General features: G+C 35.2%; 1 protein-coding gene across 1 annotated transcript in view; it reads right to left on the bottom strand.

The window, feature by feature from the left end:
• Positions 1–7,755: 7,755 nt before the first annotated feature.
• Positions 7,756–20,363, bottom strand: part of pbx3b (pre-B-cell leukemia homeobox 3b) — a 51,587-nt gene continuing 38,979 nt past the window's right edge. The window contains exons 9-13 of the mRNA XM_073819816.1: positions 18,414–18,579; positions 17,770–17,847; positions 17,230–17,342; positions 16,201–16,290; positions 7,756–9,459 (exon numbers count right to left, since the gene is read on the bottom strand). Coding sequence (XP_073675917.1) covers positions 9,367–9,459; positions 16,201–16,290; positions 17,230–17,342; positions 17,770–17,847; positions 18,414–18,579 — 540 coding nt within the window. The 3' untranslated portion in view covers positions 7,756–9,366. The remainder of the gene's footprint in view (positions 9,460–16,200; positions 16,291–17,229; positions 17,343–17,769; positions 17,848–18,413; positions 18,580–20,363) is intronic.

Here is a 20,363-nt window from a genome sequence, read left to right as displayed (position 1 = left end):
CACACCTATGAATAATCCCTTTCGATCACAAAACATGTTTTATAAAATTTAAATCAATATATTGTTTTCTCTGAACGAGTGAACGAGATGATTTTCACATCATTTGGTTGAAAAAATTCTAGCCTACGACATCCAATTATCTAAAGTCTTGTAAAGAAATGTCCTGTATGTGCTTCATGGCCTTATTTCAGTGACTTCAAAACTTTAGATTTTCAATAACCACGCATAAACATAGTTTTCTCAAAAACACAAACATGCACATTAATGTTGCTTGCATATTATTGTAGCCCAATATGTGCTGATTACAATGTAATCTGACTTTAACCATTCATATGTTTTTAAGATACTGAAAAAAGCACAAATGTCAGGGCATGTCAAAACTTCTTCAGGGCCCCAAAACACCTCAGGCCCCAGAGGGTTAAGTGCTCGCTACTATGCACTCCCCTCAGCATGGAGACGTGGGTAAAACCGTTCCCCAATAGCGACCCCTAGGGGACGCGGTGAGAGTTCCCTCGGAAGGGAACGTCTCTAGGTTACGTATGTAACCATGGTTCCCTGAGAAGGGAACGAGACACCGCGTCCCCTACGCTTTCTACCATGCTTCGGATGAGAAGCTTCAGACGATGAAGCGGATGTGTGTTTACATCGGCGGCTCTTTATACTGTGTCGCCCGGTAGTGATGCGCCGCGGTGACGTCATATGCTGACGCCGGCCATTTTATGTAGTTTTTCTATATGCATTCTTCAGACACGAGTCACGCTGCGGCGTTCCCCAATAGCAAACCCTAGGGGACGCAGTGTCTCGTTCCCTTCTCAGGTAACCATGGCTACATACGTAACCTAAAGACGCTTTCTGACCCTGCATATACAGCAATGCAACTGACACGGTCAAGGCCCAGAAAGGTCGTAAGGACATTGTTAAAATAGCCCATGTGACATCAGTGGTTCCAAACCTGAAAGCTACGAGAATATTTTTTGCGCAAAGAAAACAACTTTATTCAACAATTCTTTTTTTCTGTGTCAATCTTCGACGCATGTTCAGGAGAGTACTAAGACGAATAAAATTAAGGTTAAGCCACTGGTGTCACATGGACTATTTTAACAATGTCCTTACTATCTTTCTGGGTCTTGAACATATCAGTTGCATGGAAGCCAGGTTCTGAAAAAAGAGAAAAAAAGTGCAAGATGTAAAGTCATGTTTTAGGGATAGAAACTTTTATTTTAAGAAATAGTCACAATTCAGACACATTCACACTGTGAGACACAATCACAATTGAAAAGTCACATTGACTGATTTAAAGTAACACTATAAATTAGAAATTAGAAATTATGAGAAACAAATTTAAATTGGCAAAAAAAAAATGGTAGATATAAAGTAGCAATTACAAGAAATAAGGTCGCAATTACCTATTTTTACTCTTGAGGCAGAAATAAACTTCTATAATAATCAGCTTTCAGTCAGGTTAAAAACTATTTTTTCCCCCTTTAAATCAGTGCAAAAAGACACACACCCCCTCTCTTAGCAGTCAAACCCCTCTCAGTTCCCACATTACATTAATATACAAAAACACCATCGCAACAAATGAGGCTATTGAAGTCTCACATTGGCAGCTAAATCATTCTAGTAGGATCAGAGGGGGAATTGTTTAAATTGGCTTTCATTATTCAAGGTCTGTATATGATTTGCGCTGCCCCTCTAATTACTAGGGGTACTGACCACCGGGAGCAGTTGACTGAGGCAATGCTAAATAGGTTTACCTGCAACAAGATTTGAAGGTCAAACTGTTTATCGCTGTGCCTCTCTCTCAGCCATCCAAGTTTATAAAAAAAATAAATAAATTGACACAACAAAAGAAAGTTGCCGATGTTTTGAATTTGGACTGATATTTTGCAGATGCTTTGGCATGCTATTGAAACAGTTTACGGTAATTTAGGTGGTAAAATGATCAAAAAGAGTGTGTAATTTCTCATGGCATAATGATTAGCCCCATGTCTTCCAGGCATTAGACATCTAATACATTCTTCCTTTTGAACCATTAGTTCTTTCTCTGCTTGCAAAGTCAATCAGGTCATTAGTAAGAACAGAAAGTGCTGTAAAACTCCTGGTGCATATACTAGCTGGTCTAAGAAAGCACTACTTTAGGTTAAAAGTGACACTTTAACTGCAGTGCATGACCTTACTCTGAGCTTCGTAATGGTTTTATCTTTTGTCAGCTAATACTTGAATTTGTCTGAGGAAAGTCTGTATTTGCAGTGCTCTTTTAAAAAAAATTGCTCTATTATCAGGAGTGCATGCTTTATCATTGATTTAGGGTTAGAAGATCAGTTATTATGGCCATTTTGTTCCATTTACTTCAACAAATTCAAACTCCCAGGCGTGAAATTACTAAACACTTTTGTTATTTTAACATGCGGTTAGCTTACTTGCTAACCACACACATTTTACTTGTATTGCACACTATACAGATTGTACATTGTTAGTACAAGTTAGCTAGCAAGCTAGTTTAGTGTGTGTTTGCACAACAGTTTCTGTGTTGGACAACTTGCACTGCTCTTTGTGACACAAATATTAGTTTTTGGTTAGTTTTTAGAAGAGATATTCTATTGATTACTAAGTTCAGAATTTTTCAAACTCAAAGAACATGAGGTTTTAATCAAACCCAAGCTGATCTGAGAAAGCAGTAGCTGTAAACATACAAAATTATTTCACCACAGGGTGTCAGTGCTCTAAACTAGTTACTGTGTCTGCAATACTGCAGTGTAAACGAGACCTGATAAATAAGATCAAAGCAATTTATTTATTTCTATTAAATGTTTTGTTCACAATCCTGTGTCATTTTTCATTGGCAATCAATGCTACGGTTTAAGATTAATTAAATATGTTTTACATAGTTTAATTACTTTAAGGTAGGTACGGGATTCATTCAGCTATTTTAGACTGGAATAAGAACACAACACTCAAGCAAATCCCACTTGTGACCTTGGACCACAAAACCAGTCTTAAGTAGCAGGGGTATATTTAAAGCAATAGCCAAAAATACACTGTATGGGTCAAAATTATCGATTTTTCTTTTATGCCAAAAATCATTAGGATATTAAGTAAACATCATGTTCCATGAAGACATTTTTGTACATTTTCTACTGTAAATACATCAAAACTTAATTTTTGATTAGTAATATGCATTGCTAAACACTTCATTTGGACAATTTAAAAGGTGATTTTCTCAATATTTAGATTTTTTTTTTCTTTTTTTTTTTTTTTTTGCACCCTCAGATTCCAGATTTTCAAATAGTTTTATCTCGGACAAATATTGTCCTGTCCTAACAAACCATACATCAATGATAAGCTTATTTATTCAGCTTTCAGATGATGCATAAATCTCAATTTCGAAAAATTTACCCTTATGACAGGTTTTGTGGTCCAGGGTCACATTTCTCAGGCAAACTCATTTTTAAATGGAAATTCAACAGGTATGAAATATAACCTGTATTTGAAAAACACTTTAGAAGATGTTCACTAGACTTCTTATATATGTATTATTCAGAATGCACACTTGTAAAGAAACATATTTATAGGAATTTTAAGAGGTTCATATAATTCATGTTAATATAATTCATGAGAAAATGATTCATTGTTATAATCAACTGACAGCCTTGAAATGTAGTAATAATCTGTATTCTTGTGCGTTCTCAACGGAATCATTAGCTGCTGTAAGTAAATAACTAGAAGAATAACAGTGCATGATAAAAAAAACATGTAACAAATACCTGTTTAAAATAATTATAGGTGGAAGACACTGGAAGCCTTGTGCAGTGAAGGAAAATATATCCATCCCTGCTCTTTAAAAATTAGGAGGTTTAAACTATATGAACAGGTAGATCCATGCCACATTCGACCGCTCCTGGCACGTTGACGCGTTAGCCATCTTGGAACATTGTGTAGCATCTGGTTGTAAAAACCATAGATATATATATATACCTAGATGCCTCATTAGCGACTGTTTCTATGGGCCTTTATACGTAAGCCGTTCGCCATTTTGCTGCGGTCCACTTGACGTCATTCACCCATAGATCTAGGTAAATCCAGAGCCATTTAGAAAGAGAGTTGCGACACGCTTTGATCTCGCCGCCGCGCGGTCACGTGGTTCATGGAGCTCTCCATAGTTCCAAACAACTCCGCGCTGTCAATGTGTTTGAATGGGTTTAAGCAGGATAGACAACAGTTTTACTATATTTGCAGCAATTTCGAGTAATTATTAACACATAATGTGCATTGATTGTGTATTGATAACTTCTCTGAATACGCTTTACAATCGCATTTATTTCTGGGGAGTGATAAAGAGACATAATTAATATGTCCTCATACTTTTTGGCAGTCAAATGTGATCAAACACCTTAAGTGTAACTTTTATTCAATTAAATAATTGTAATATATATAGTTCAGTTCTATTTAGTTAATATTTTGAGGAGTTTTTTTGTACTAAATAATACAGTATGTGCAATAATGATCCTGACCATTTAAAAGATAACATTTTCTAATATAGTATTTATATTATAGTTAGTGTGATATTTAAGGTAAAATACAGTTGAATGTGTATTTGGACATGATCAAAACACTCTTTTTTTATATGTTTCGATTTAACGATTTAATGTTAAATAAAAAAAAGTAATTTACTCGTGTTATTTTATGATATTCAAATATACAGCATAACTGAATATTATAAAAGGCAAGTAAAAATTGCATTTAACATAATGGAAAAGATGAAAACAGTGTTTAAAAAAACACAAGGCAACCAATTGCATTCAGCATACATTTTTATCGTATTTCTTGAATGCAGTCTTTACTGAAACTTCAACCTCCTACAGTGAGAGAAAGATCGCAGAAAGACTAAAAACGTAAAAATATGACAACTAGTATCTGGTTATGGTCGCTATTGCGGTGTTTTTCTCGTTATCTAACTGCATTTACAGTATAACTGTTTATTTTTTAACGATAAACATTAACTATAACACGCTTCATAAAATACCACTACTGGTCAGTTTTCCGAGAGGTCAACTGATGCGTTAAAATGTTAAAAAATGCAGTAATTTCTTCAATTTACCGGCGACTGTGCTTGAGAAACGCAGAAATGAATGGGCTTCAATGGAGGAGCTATTGGTTGTTTGGAACTATTGGCCGCTCCATGACACGCTTTACTTCCGCATTCCTCAGTTCCTATGGAAGCCTATGGGAGTGTCGTAACTCTGTTTCTCTATGGCTCTGGGTAAATCACCATAGTAATCACTGAATATTCAAAATATCAGTCCTGCACAGCCGTTGGTCTGCGAACCTACAGAATGGTGAATGACGTCAAGTGGACCGCGGCAAAATGGCGGACGCATCTACGCGCTTGGAGCGGTCCAATGGGATATCTATGTATATATATCTATGGTAAAAACCGCGTCGCTTCCATACATTTGAAATAACGAATTTGCGCGGGCGAAAGACGCGCATTTAAACGGCCGCTGAATTTAAATTCCTGAACAAAGTGGATACGCTTTTACAGGTAAAAATGTGTTTTGTTTGTGTTTTTAATATGTATTTACTTAATATTACATGTTTAGTATCCTTTAAATGCCTTGGTAGCAAACTGCTTCGTTTTTATTGTATTGTATTGTGCTGAATTCTACATTTGCAGACACTCAGGGAACTGGTAATATCTATGGTTTAATCAGAAATTGTTTAGAATATGTTCTTGAACTTCTATTGATTGTTATTAGCAGAATTCAACAATACGGTGGCTGCATAAACTATAGAGAGTTTGCATTTACATCACGGTTTGGTCAGTTACATGGATGTGTGGCCATACTTTCCATACTCAGAAGTAAACGCATGGATTACACGGTTAATGTACTACTGAATACGTTGTTCTGCTAATTTATGCTGTCTAAACCATGGAAACTCTATTGAAAAAAAACAACAAAAAAAAAAAAAACAGCATATGCTGGTTAGGTAGGTTTTGATGTTGGTTTATGATGGTCCTTAGCTGGTTCATGCTGGTCCTTTGTTGGTTTATGCTTGTCCTTAGCTGGTCAAGGTAGGTAAACCATAAACCAGCAAAGGACCAGCTTAAACCAGCATCAAAAGCTACCTAACCAGCCTAAGCTGTTTTTTAACAAGGAAAAATGTGTAGAAGCTGCTAAATCATACAGAGAAAGACTTAGTAAGCAGGAAAGGGCACAATATATTTACAAACTAATATTAATAGGTGGTAAAGATACATACGAGCAGTATTAATTAAGATATTAGCCTAATATTTCACTTACCTGACCAGAAATAATAAGAACAAACATGAATGTTGTCAAGATTCTTGCCCTGGAAATCCTGGTTCAGTTTGGCCAACCACAAATGCCTTTTGTTCCTCAGTTTTTTTTGCACTCTTCTCCTTGATTTGCTATAACTTTTGGCAGTCTACAGTACTCCAAATGTTTTTCCCGGTCCGACCAATTAGTACAGCCCAAAGCATGACAATAATTGGACATTTTCAGCAGCAATAATCAGCAAAATATGCAAGTTTTATTCTGTTCAGTGGCATTGTTTATGTTCAGTGTCGCCAATATGGTCGCTTGATGACGCGTTGTGAAAACACTATTGTTTATTATTTTTGAACTGAGCTGCATGTGTTCCATTTCTGAGCATTTTTCCTTGTGTTTTGAATAGAGTGTGCCTTTATCCATTCTCTACAATGCCAGACTCTCATAAGAAGCTTAAGCTGGACTCATTGTCTAAAGATCACATCCTGTTTATTTGTAAAAAGAATTCCCGGATTTGGGCCGGAGTGTGAATTCACAAACAGGCCAATTAAAGGAAGCTATTAATTTAGTTGCATTTGTCAAAGGGCTCAGGCAACAATTAGTACTATTAATGCAATCTTGTCACATGTCGCCATGCCACATGGAATAGCTTCTCACAAGCTGTTCCATGGATCCCTATCAAACCAAATAATTCATTTGGCCCCAGCAGCCCTCACTATGCTAAAATCCCTCTCTTTCTCTTTGACAGAGAACAAGCCTGCGGGGGGAACCATGCTTTCTATGAGGGGACTGTCAATTCTTCTTAGAAGCTCTGTCATGCGCATGTGTGGTTTGCGTAGACGTGTACTAATGCATTTAAGATATTGGCGTATGATTGTCTAAGTAATGTGACACAAGCACTTACGCGTTAGCAAAATGGGGTGTTGTGTTTAGTTCGCCGTGTGTGCTTGATTTGATACATGCGTGCTGGAGGAGAAGAAATCTCTCACTTTGTTGAAATTGCCATGAAGAGGTATTCATGCAAATGAACAAGACTCTGGTTTTGATATGTGCATGGATACACATGTATAACAGAAGTACTCATAATACAATAGACTTTCCATTGATGTATGGTTTGTTAGGATAGGGCAATATTTGTCCGAGATACAACTATTTGAAAATCTGGAATCTGAGGGTGCAAAAAAATCAAAATATTGAAAAAAAGCCTTTAAAGTTGTCCAAATGAAGTTCTTAGCAATGCATATTATTAATCAAAAGTTTCGATATATTTACAGCATGAAATTGACAAAATATCTTCATGGAACATGATCTGTACTTAATATCCTAATGATTTTTGGCATAAAAAAAAATTGGATCTGGACCACAATGATTTTTGTGGTCCAGGGTCACATATTGTTATTTTTATTACTATTATAATCACCTCAAATGCACCTAAAACAAAGAAGGCAATATCAAGACAGTCTGTCATGAAAGGAAAACAGTTTATTCATGTTTGAAATTACACATAACTACCACAAGGAAGACTTTTCAGTCCAGGGTGTAGTCTGGTTAGAAAGAAACACGAAACATCTTTAATACATTAGAACCACTGCCACAAATAAATTTTGTATGACTTTTTTTTATCAGTTTCAGAATCACATACGATACAAAAAAAGAGAAAGAAAGTCAGAACCCTGTCACACAGGGTTTGAAATGTACAATTCTGAATACTGAAACCTCTATGCATTACAGGTTTTCTTTCCTTTTTTTTTTAAATCATGGGTTTTTGTTTATTAATTTTTTATTCTTTTTTGCATGAATTAGTAACAAGATGAGCAACATTCAAAATGTTCTTCAGTATTTACAACAGTTTTACTGTTTGGTGTTAATTTTATGATCGTATTTCCCCCTCCCTGTTCCAGCACAAAATTCCCCTCCACCAGCCACTGTACTCTCCGTACTCTCCGTGTTATTCATATTATTAATATTATGGTTATTTTTTAATTTTTTTTTTTATTTTTAAAAGTCGCAGCAAAGCAACTTAGTTTTCTTAGAAGGTTAAAATATACATTAGATTACATAAAGAGCGAGAGAGAGACAGAGAGAGCAAATTTCTTACAAGATGGAACTGAATCTAACAAAAGTAAAAAAAAATGTATTTAAAAAGACAAAAAAAGATTGACAGAAAGTAAAAGACAAAAACGGTGGTGGTGGTGATTTTGTTGAGAGGTAGTCAGTGAGAGCACTATAAGCTAAAGAAATGTTTTAAATCTATTGGTTTTCTATGAGTTTCAATGAGGTAATAAAGCTGAGTATTTATTTGTGAGATGTATAAATACTCTCAAGCTATGTCATATACAAGAACGTTTTTGAATGAAAAAATTGCCAGAAGAGCGTCCAACAAGATGACCCATGTTTCCTTTTCACATCTTCAACACTTCCTTCATTAATCGTTGTGGACTGAATATCGATTACGTTTTGTGTTTTTAAAAAAAGACATTAATTGCCAGGTATTTCAAAAAATCACCCCCCAAAATGGAGTGGATTGCCTTCCATTGTGGTCTTGTTTAAGTCATTGCTAGGTGTGACATTAATAAAAACTCAAAAAATATCAGCAATGAAGTCCCCAAGCTGCCTTCTGTAGCATTTAGCCCTGTTAAATGCATCGGTTAGCATCATATGAATATACTTTTGTAAGTATCAGTTGTATTCCTGCACTAAAGCTTTGCCGACAGTTGGTTAGAATTATGGAGAGGGGTTATGACCAGTAATAAACTCAAAAGAAGAGGAAAAAACCCTAATAACTCACATACATTTTGAGCTTGTACAGTTCAAATGATAAAAGAAACAAAAACATACTGGTTTAATACGATTGGAGGAGAGATCGTTAGTAAAAACCGCAGTGGACTGATGTTACGGCTAAGAAATGTCCAGCTTCCAAAACACTGTGGAAAAGTACTGTGGATGATTCCGTGACGATGTTTCTGGATTAGCTGTTAGAGTTTATTCTGTATCTCTGATTGGTCAGTCTGTGGTTTTGTAATTCTGTGATTGGTTGTCCACAGCTTGGGAAGGGGCCTTGTCAATGAGGAGATCAGTTCGAGGTATCAGAGTGCACACTACCAGGGCCTTCTGTAGGGGAGATCACAGAGGATGGAGTCGTAGCATCCTGCCATCCCCCATTACCCTGAAAACAAAAAAGGAAAAAGGTAAGTCATTTCACAGTCAAAAAAGAAATACACTTTATATACATACACATTGGTGTGCAAAAGTTTAAAATAATATAATACGATTTTTTAAATGTTTCTTTTTTTTTTTTTGATAGAAGTCTCTTATGCACGTCTTGTGCTTTTGCTCTATATTTTTATGAATCTTGAAAACACTTTTTGCTGTTAAACATTTTCATGGACACTTGATACACTACCATTCAAAAATGTATTATAGTAAGTAAAAAATTATAAATAATACTTATTTTAGCAAGGATGCATTAAATTGATCAAAATGACAGTACAGACATTTATAACGTTACAAAAAAGTATTTAAAAAAGATAGAACGATAGATAGATAGATAGATAGATAGATAGATAGATAGATAGATAGATAGATAGATAGATAGATAGATAGATAGATAGATAGATAGATAGATAGATAGATAGATAGAGATAGATAGATAGATAGATAGATAGAACATTAATAACTAAGCACCAATAATGACTAAGCTTTAAATCAGCATAATTTATAAGAATACATTACATTTTAAATTAAAACAGAAGATAGCTATTTGAAAATGTAATAGTAATACTACTAATACTACTAATAATTTTGTTGTATTATACTGTTATCAAACATAAATAAATAAATGTTGATCATTGACATTTATATTAATCAAAGAATCCTGAAAAATGTAGTATATAAAAAATTAATATTAATATTATTAATATCATTTATAACTGAGCGCCAAAAATAACTAACCTCAAATTAGCATAATTTTCACAGCAATAAATTAAATAAATTAAATTTTAAATAAATATAGAAGAGTTATTTAAAAATGTAATAATAATAATAATAATAATAATAATAATAATAATAATAATACAGTTGTATTATATTATTATCAAACAAACAAATAAAAATTAATTAATTAATTAATAAAAAAAATCAAATAAATGCAGATCAATGAAAGAATCCTGAAAAGATGTATTATGGTTTTAAAAAAAAGCATTAATATTACTAATAACCTTAATAACCCCAATAATAACTACGGTTCAAATCAGCATAATTTATTCATCACAGGAATAAATTAAATTTTAACTTAAAATAGAAGATAGTTATTTGAAAATGTATTAATGATAATATTGTATTATATTGTTATCAAATAAAAAAATAAACAATACATAAATATTTCTTTTTTTTTTTTAAATAAATGCTTATCAATGACGTTTATATTAATCAAAGAATCCTGAAAAATGTATTATGGTTTCCCCCAAAAATAACTAAAAACATTAACAACTGATCAACAATAATAATTAAGCTTTAAATCAGCATAATTTCTTAATCACAGGAATAAATGACAATATAAATTAAAATAAAAAAGTTATTTGAATATTTGAAAATGTAATAATAATAATAATAATAATAATACTAACGTGCATTGCATTGTTATCAAATAAATAATTATATATATATATATATATATATATATATATATATATATATATATATATATATATCCCATAAATGTTGTTCAGTTTGTTACGTAAAAGAATATAGATAATTCACAGAAGCATGACAGGGAGCGCGGGTGTTTATTTGTCCGCTTGCATTGAAGTGTGTGTCCTAATCCTGGTGTGTACATGTGAGTGAAGCATGCATACATATGCATACTAATGCATTAAGAAATTAATAAGAGAGAATGTCTCCTCTGATCTACTGTCTGACATGCCGACGGCCATCTTGCCACGCTAAACCCACACTGGCTTCTCCTTCTCTCGGTCCCTGCTTCCCTCGCTCTCAGAAAACAAATTCGCATAAACGTTGTGGCCAATGGGAACGATTGCTGAAATCAATGTCTAATCAGATTTCAGCGGTGGGCCGACAGCTTGTCGCTCCATATTTTGATGTCAGTCAAGGGGAGGGAGGCCGGGGCGGGGAGGTGGGGAGCTGGAAGGATGCTGAGTGGAAGTGACGGTGCAGGCCTTTCCTCCACCCTGCTCGCCTGAGCACTCCCGACTCAATCGCCCGGCTATCATTAGAGACTAGCTTTAGCTGGATATCTTCCCTCCAAAACAGTTCAATCCCCCACCTAAATCTACCCCTAATTCTCTATATCACCACTACAAATGGTTAAGCCATCAGTCCCAACTGGTAGGTTGTGACAGGACTGCAGAAAAAATACCAAATTATTTTTTTTTTGTGACTATTTAAAAATATATGGACTGTCTGCAGTATTTAATTTGGAGTTATTTTGTAGAAGTTTGTCAAATTAAGAAGATGCCAACCTGAGGAAATGCCATCATTCTCAAAAACACAAACAAAACTATACAAGGTAAAGGAAAGTATCGGACTACATCAAATACTGCTGAGCTTGTAATAAAGATAAATATGGTGAATCACTTGCTTAATAAAAAGTAAAATACTGTATATTAAATTATTAAAAAATAAATAAATATGGTGAATCATTCCTTAATTGCTTAATTTATATCTAAATAAATAAATATAAAACAATATACAGTTGTATAAACACACACTGTCCTAACACCACTGTTTTATTTACCAAATATACATTAATAAAAATAATATATGGCGAATCACTGGCTTAATAAGAAGTAAAGTACTGTATATGAAATTATTTTAAAAAAGAAATAAATATGGTGAATCATTGCTTAACATATTAAATTCTAATAATACTAATAAACAGTCAATTATTGGCTAAATATACAATAAATATCTAAATAAATAAATACATAAATTTAAAACAATAATAAAAAATATACAGTTGTATTTTTTTATTATTGTATATTGTATATATTGTATATTGTAACACACACTGTCCTAATACCACAGTTTTATCCACCTAATATATAATAATAATAATAATAACAATGAAGATGGTGAATCATTGGCTTTATAAATAACATTTACAAATAATTATACAAAAAGTAAACATGGTGAATCATTGTCTTAAAAACAGTAATATAATAAACATGGTAAATAATTGCCTTAAATAAATAAGTAAATAATAATAGTAATAATAATAAACATGGTAAATCATTGGCTTAAATAAATAAGTAAATAATAATAATAATAATAAAAAATAATAATGAAGATGGTGAATCATTGGCTTCACAAATAAATAACAAAATTATACAAATAATTATACAAATAGTAAACATGGTGAATCACTGTCTTAAATAAATATGTAAATAATAATAATAACAATTTAATTTAATGACATTTAAGTTAACATTTTTGGTATGGTATACATTTGAAGGAATTGTCACTTCATGTGAAATCTGCATCTTGAAGCAAAACTAGTTGAGAACTACTGCCGTATGCTGATTTGCTAATGAGGTGTTTGGTTATCAAAACAATCTGTCTGTGTTTCTATATAAAACTCATAGGGAGATGTTTGTGTTTGTGCCTGTGCGTATGTGTGTCTGTGTGTCTCTCTGTGTGTGTGTACAAGGACTGTTCAGTGGCGGAATTAGGATTTTGCTGATTTAGAGTTCCTGGAACAGGTCAATAAATAGATTGTGCTAGTCTCCTCCAGCCACAATGTCTGGACTGATGCTGAAACGCGAGCGTTATGAGGAAGTCTGCTGTACCCCGATGACATGGATCACTCGCATTCAGCCTGACACACACGCACACAAACACACACACACTTGTTGTAATGATAGAGTGAGTTCTGACTTGAGCAGTGGACCAGAGTGAGAGAGTGTGAAAGTGTGGCGTTTGAGCCTGCGAGAGGCTGACACTTCATCTGCACAGCTACAGGCCACAGAGGCCTCCAAACACACACACACACACACACACACACACACACACACACACACACACACACACACACACACACACACACACACACACACACACACACACACACACACACACACACACAGCCATCTCAGCATTAGCCACAGATACACTGCCACATTTGGGCCCCACTGCTGTGAAAAATCGGGCATACGTTTTGACTTATGACATTTATCGTTGTGTGCTTTGCTAGAGTTAATTCATGCAAATGGAGCTCTAACAGTCATCAGAAAGTACACAAATGACAGCTCTGCTCTATTAATTACCTCACTGCAAATTATTCCTCCATCTGATTGCATCTGTTTCTCAATAGAAAGTGATTTGTTTTGCTTTTGGAAAGCTCGTTTGTCTTTTCGGATAATGTACAAGGACCATTTGGACCGATAAATAAGATGTTTCGTATCAGGAATATGTAATAATCTTTAAAACACATTTTACTGGCTCATTTAATAATATTACAAATCCAGAAAATGCTCAATTGTCTTTCCTAAACTATAAATTAATGTTCCTATTTTATCACCTCAGCAGCCACCGAGTCTTTTTTTTTTTTTAGATTAATGTTAAGGCTAACACATCTAAGTTTTATAAACAATTCCCTGACAAGCAAAGTAACAGATATAACATCTAAACCTGTGTTTAGCTCAAGGAAGATATATGTCTGTATTTCTCTCACCCCCTTTCTCTCTCTCTCATCAAATAAATGAGTCTTTACTCTGATGGTTTCAGATTACGCAGTGTATGGTTGGAAAAAAAACATCATATCAAACCTCATCAAGGAAGATAAAATTCATGCCTGCAGACGGCTGCAGGCAATCATACTTTCATATTTCATCATGTTGATAAGGATATTGCAAATTCTTTGAAGCATTGCAAAACAGGCAAACAGAGGCAAGACGTGCTAGTAAAAGCCTTTTCATCTTACCACGTTATAGGTTACTGTAATAGGAACTGTTTACACAGGCAACAAACTGATTTAATATATTTCTGAATCTCATTTTCCTTACACCACTCCCAAAGACTTGGGCTGCTTGAGCTTTTACTGAGCAAAGCATTTATTCCCGCTTAAAAAAATTGTCATATCTTCCGCTTTATGCATATTATGGAATAGATACTCTTGTCATCCTCTGAATCATCACTCTGTTTGTCGTGGAGTTTGGATTTATGGTGGTTTCTTGCTGTCTGACTCAGGTCCTTCTGATTTATGTTGTAATAACTGTATTTGCACTTTACAGATTTCCACAACATCATTTCTTAGTAAATGCCAACCTAAAAAGTTGGTGTTTATGTGCCTATGACATATACTTTTGTTAAATACAGCAAATTCTTAACAACAAATAAATACTTTTATTCAACAAGGATGCATTAAATTGATCAAAAGTGTAAGAACGTTGTAAAAAGTTTGTTCTTTTGAATTCTACATTCTTTAAAGAATCCTAAAAAAGTATCATGGTTTCAATAGAGCTGCAAAGCGATTAGTCGCGATTAATCAATTAAAAAAAAGTTTGTTTGTATACTACATGCATGTGTACTGTGTATATTTATTATGTATATATAAATACACACACACATATACACTGCTGCTCAAAAGTTTGGGATCAGTATGATTTTTAATGGTTGTTAAAGATGTTTTTCTTATGCTCATCACTGCTGCATTTATTTGATCAAAAATACAGAGAAAAATTTTATGTTGTAAAATATTATTTTAATTTTTAGCATGTTTACTCCAGTCTTTAGTGTTAGATGATCTTTCAGAAATCATTGCAATATGCTGATTTATTATCAATGTTGAAAACATTGCTGCTTAATACTTTGTTGGAACTTGTGAACAGCATTTATTTAAAATAGACATCTTTTGTAATAATATAAACTACGATCTAAAAGTTTGGGGTCAGTAAATTTTTATTCCTTCTTTTTTTGAAAAAAATAAAATAAAATAATAATAATAATAAATAAACAAATCAATAAATTATTCACAAAGGATGTGTTAAATTTATAAAAAGTGATAGCCAATACTTATATTGTTAGAAAATATTTATATTTTGAATAAATGCTGTTCTATTATTTTTGAATACAAATAAGCAGCACAACTGATTTTAACATTAATAATAAAAGTAATTAATCAGCATATTAGAATGATTTTTGAAGAATCATGTGACACTGAAAACTGAAGTAATGGCTGATAAAAAAATCATCTTTGCATCAAAGGAATAAATTATATTTTAAAATATATTAATATAGCACGTCTCAGGTTACGTATGTAACCATAGTTCCCTTTCGGAAGGGAAACACCATTATTTTAAGCTGTAATAATATTTCACAATATAAATTTTTTTGTCTGTATTTTTGATCAAGTAAATGCAGCCTTGATGAGCATATAAGCATTTTTTTTTTTAAATGGTACTGATCCCGAAATTTTGAGCGGCAGTGTATTTATATAATTTAAAATTATTTGTATGTATCGTATGTAGTTGTATATAATTTATATTATATATAAATATTTTAAATATAAATAACATATTTTTTCTTAATACAGTATTACAGGTTTAAGTATCACTGATAAGGTAAGAATGGTTTCTTAAGCATCAAATCAACACACCTTCTGAAAGGTGACACTGGAGTAAAGACTGCTGAAAATTCAACACTGCCATCAGAGGAATTAATTCTATTTCAAAATATATTTAATTAGAAATCAATTATTTTAAGTTATAATAACATTTCACATTATTACAATTTTTCATCAAGTAAATGTAGCCTTGCTGAGCATAAGAGACTTCTTTCAAAACATTAAAACTTTTTGAATGGTAGTGTATGACAATTTTCATTCAAAAAAGCTGGAGTTACAGATAATTAATTCTGTGGCACTTCAGTCATGGCTGACTGAGACTGTACTTACATTCAAGCCATGTGGACTATACATGGGATTCCCCCCCAGGGCATCATTGTATCCTGCCGTCTGACTGATAACATGGCGCAGGGTATCCACCTGCAGAGGACACAACAGGAAGTCAAGCTTGTCAACATTCTGCGTTACAGAAACACATGCAAACATCAACACAGTGATGTATGGTGACAACAGACAAAGGCAATGGTGTTTAAACAAAAAAATTGATGGCTTTGCGGTTTACTAAATGGAATATGCAGCTGAATGAAGTTAGGAATACATATGTGGTTTAATGCAACATTTAGGACAACATATGCTTTTCCCCTCTCTATTGCTTTCTGGCACCGATTACTCTATTTCCTGGCTTGAAACACAAAAACACAGAAAGGAGGAATGGAATAATTCTGACTCTGACTTTACTACATAACACAATAATATTCACACATGACAACAGTTGGAGGAGAATAAGGTATGCAACAACAGAGCATGAGCAGATATTAAAAATCTGAGAAATGTTCAGTACACATTAACTCTTTGTCTCTCTCCTTCAAATGGTGTCTTTTAACATGAGGATGAAATGAGCTTATGTGAACACTGAAAAATGGGATAAAAGGGGACAGAAAAGGATATAGAGGTTTGGAGGAAAGAACAGTACCATACAACCAATACCAACCCAAGAGCTCAAGTCAGAGCCAAATGCATTCACAACATCAACTACAAAATGGGGTCTGCTCCAGGATCAATATACTAACATAATGCTGTAAATAATGAGTCTCTAGTCAGACGGGCCTCTTATGGGCTGTGATATGGTAATTTGGTTGGGGGTCCAGACTGGAAATGTGAAGGATCCATCCATGTCCAGACTAGAGTCATCATTAATCTTCCATGACTATAATGAAACTAATTGTTGAGGGGGCGATCAAATCTGTATCACTGTCTCTATATGTTGAGGGGGAGGGAGTTGAGTTTTTAATGTGGATGGTAGGCTAGCTGACAGGTCTGCTCTGGTTCACAGCCCCAGTTCCTGTGCGTAGCGCCTACCTGTGACTGCACATTGGCTCCGACTTGTGCCCCTTGGTAAGAATCCCCATTCAGATTCTGCATGCTCATGAACATGTCCCCCGAGTTTGGGAGGTTAAAAGAACCTGACGAACCTAGAAAGGAAAGATGTAAGGAGCTGAATAACGAGAGGATGAGAAAGAGAAAGAGAGGCTATCACAGACTCACACATACACGCAATGTGTATGAGGACATACGCGCACCACACGCCACGCTAGGAAGTGATGTTCGGATAGCAAGCAACAAAAAGAGAGCAAAAGAAACAACAAAGAAATGAAAGGATAGGGATGGGGATGATGGCTAGGTTGCATTACATCTCTAAAAGGGCACGTCGGGGTCACCAAAAATGCCAAAAAAAAGGGAGGGAAATCACAAAAAAGGACAAAGATGGTGTATGGAGTTGGAAGTCTACGTTTTCCACAGGGTTTCACACCTATTCCTACTCTAGTGGACTAGTTGATAAAGGGAATTATATGCCAATGACAAGAAGGACAATAAGAAGCTTATGGAAAAGGCCAGTACCAGTGAACATGTTGGTTAATAGAGTGTTTTTGTTCTCTGCAGAGTCCAGCTGAAATTCTTCATCTTTCATCTGGAATCCTGGGTGCAAGAAAAAGGGGACCCCTTAAAAATTGCTTACCCACAACTCCTCAGGGTCTAAGCCATGTCTTTATCACAGTCAAATCTTCTGCTTATTATGTCTGAAGAGCAACAATTTAAGGTAGACACTGTATCATTCTGCTAATCAAATATTCATTATTATTTCATACTACACATTTCTTCAAGAGTGTAACATGCTCCAAGCAAGAGATTTCCATCAATTCACAGTGGGGGTAACACTGTCGCATATTTACAGATAGAAAGGGAGGACAGTGGGTGAGGATTATCTCTTTTACCCCCACCTACACCCTCCCACCCCTCAAAACTACAAACATATTCAGCATGTGCAACCTGCTCACACAGTTTCTGCTTGACTTTGCTCGTCTCGTTCAGCATGTATAGTCTCAGAGGCAGGAGAGTGAGGCTCATCCCCCAGGCTGGGACCTCTCACTGTCACAGCAGCCAACCGGCATGCCAGTGGGAGCAGAGGTTCAGAAGGGACCAAACTGGGATAGGGAATGGCTGGTTGGTTTTTGGGGGCTCGTCCGGGATCAGTGCAAGCTTACCGGAGTTGGGTGTGGTGGGTGAGTTGGTCTGACTATTCTGGACGGCGGCAGCTGCTGCGTGCGCGGCAGTCACGGCTGTCTTAGCGGCATACAGGTTGGCCTCCTCTTGGAACTTGCCGATGTTTTTTTTGTAGCGGATCCTCTTGTTGCCGAACCAGTTGGATACCTGAGGGAGAGACGGAAAGAAAAGGAAAGAGGGGAAAAAAAGAGGAGGGGGCGTCAGACGTCAATGCAGACGAGGCACTGTGCACTGAGCAGAGTGATTGTTTCAAGATGTCATGTTTGGGTCCATCAAGTCCACAGTCCCCAGCCTCCCACAGTAATATCCGCTGGGCATGCAGACTAATTAAGCGATTATCAGACAGGGCTTGTGCGTTATTGCGGATGGAGGCGTGACATGCTCTCTGTTTGTCTCTAGACAAAACCAACACACAAGGGGCTGCTCGTCTTGTGGCAAAATTTGGATCAGTGTTGTTCTTACGGGATCAGGTAGCTGGTGCCAAACGTGAAGGTGGTATATTTCCTTGTAAGGCTTGCTGAAAAGTGTTTGTTCTGGTCCCTGGCCCCGTTTAATAAATGAACACATTCTCAATAATAGCTTTAACATGGTACTTTCTTTTGTTTTTACTTTCAGTACCTTTCTTTAAGGTTACTTGGATCCATTCGGTCCCCTCGATTTTAAAGGCAAGGCTTTTATGCATCTTAATAACACTAATGTTCTTTTCTTTTGCATAAAACCACTTTTGTGCTCCTGCCTTAAGACAAATAATAGACATAATAATAACCACAACTCAGATAGCAAACCTAAAAGCAGCCGCACCGCCTCAACGCAATACATTAATAATTACAATAATGCTAATTTTACTAAAAACAACAGCCAGGAAACAATAAGATCTGGGTCACATGGGGGGTGGTAGATGTGCAAATGCTAGCACTGCATAATTGTGGAATAATAAAGAGATTAAGGGTTGTTTCTTAATAGCCCTATAAATTACGGTGGCCTGTCGCCGTGGCGATCTCTCCTGCCGTATTCCGGCTCTGGCTGGACTGGAGGACCAGAGAGCCTCAGCCCCTTAATGATGCTTTATTTAATTTCCACCTCTCTGCTTCCATTTTAATATCTCCAGCAGCCCGAGCCACACTACGCTACAGCGGCTGAATTTACATGACATCAGATCATTTCTACCCCCACCATGCCTCTGCGCTTCTAAATCTTTAATATCTAGGCAATTAAAATTAATGACCATTCGGCTGAAGCCACCACCGTTGGCAGGCTTTTGCCTTAACATCAATTGTTTGATGGGTTTACCTAGAGGTTAAACTAACAAGCAAGGTTTAATTGGAAGCAATGAAAGCACTAGCCGTCATCCTTTTTACTTAACCTGCTTATGAAGCAGTTTAAGGCCATGGAAAAGAGGCACACAGAGTCTCCAAGCTAACCTACCTCTAAAGATTAAATACCTCAAACTTAGCTGTTCCTAACCCTAACCTTTTATATTTGAATAAAACAAAATCATGTTTACAGCATATAACTCATTGAGTATATGTTAAAGATGATGAAAATAGGAAATCTTTGTATTCATATTGGTGTCAATATTAAGGTTTAAAAACTAATCTTTAGTCTTTGGGGTCTACAGAGCCACATTCTGTGATATAGTTTCCTGTTTTATGATTTAGCTTTTATGTGACAACAAAATGACTTCCTGCATGTTGGCTATAAGTTGACAAATATTTTTAAATACTAACTTCACATATCTGGGTTTCATATTTATGTGAGAACAGACTAGAGATCCAGTAAACCTCTATGTCTGGAACCCAATACCTGGTTTGTTTGCTTTAAACCAATGGAGAGGAAAGCCTGTGTGGGTGTAGTAAATAATTCACCACTACTCCCTTCCCAAGCTTGGGTCAATACGCCGCTAGTGTCACTGAAATGGGATGGATGATCTT

This window comes from Garra rufa, chromosome 15 (genome assembly GCF_049309525.1).
Source record: "Garra rufa chromosome 15, GarRuf1.0, whole genome shotgun sequence".
NCBI classification, from domain to species: domain Eukaryota; kingdom Metazoa; phylum Chordata; class Actinopteri; order Cypriniformes; family Cyprinidae; genus Garra; species Garra rufa.
This window is presented reverse-complemented; position numbering and strand designations above follow the sequence as displayed.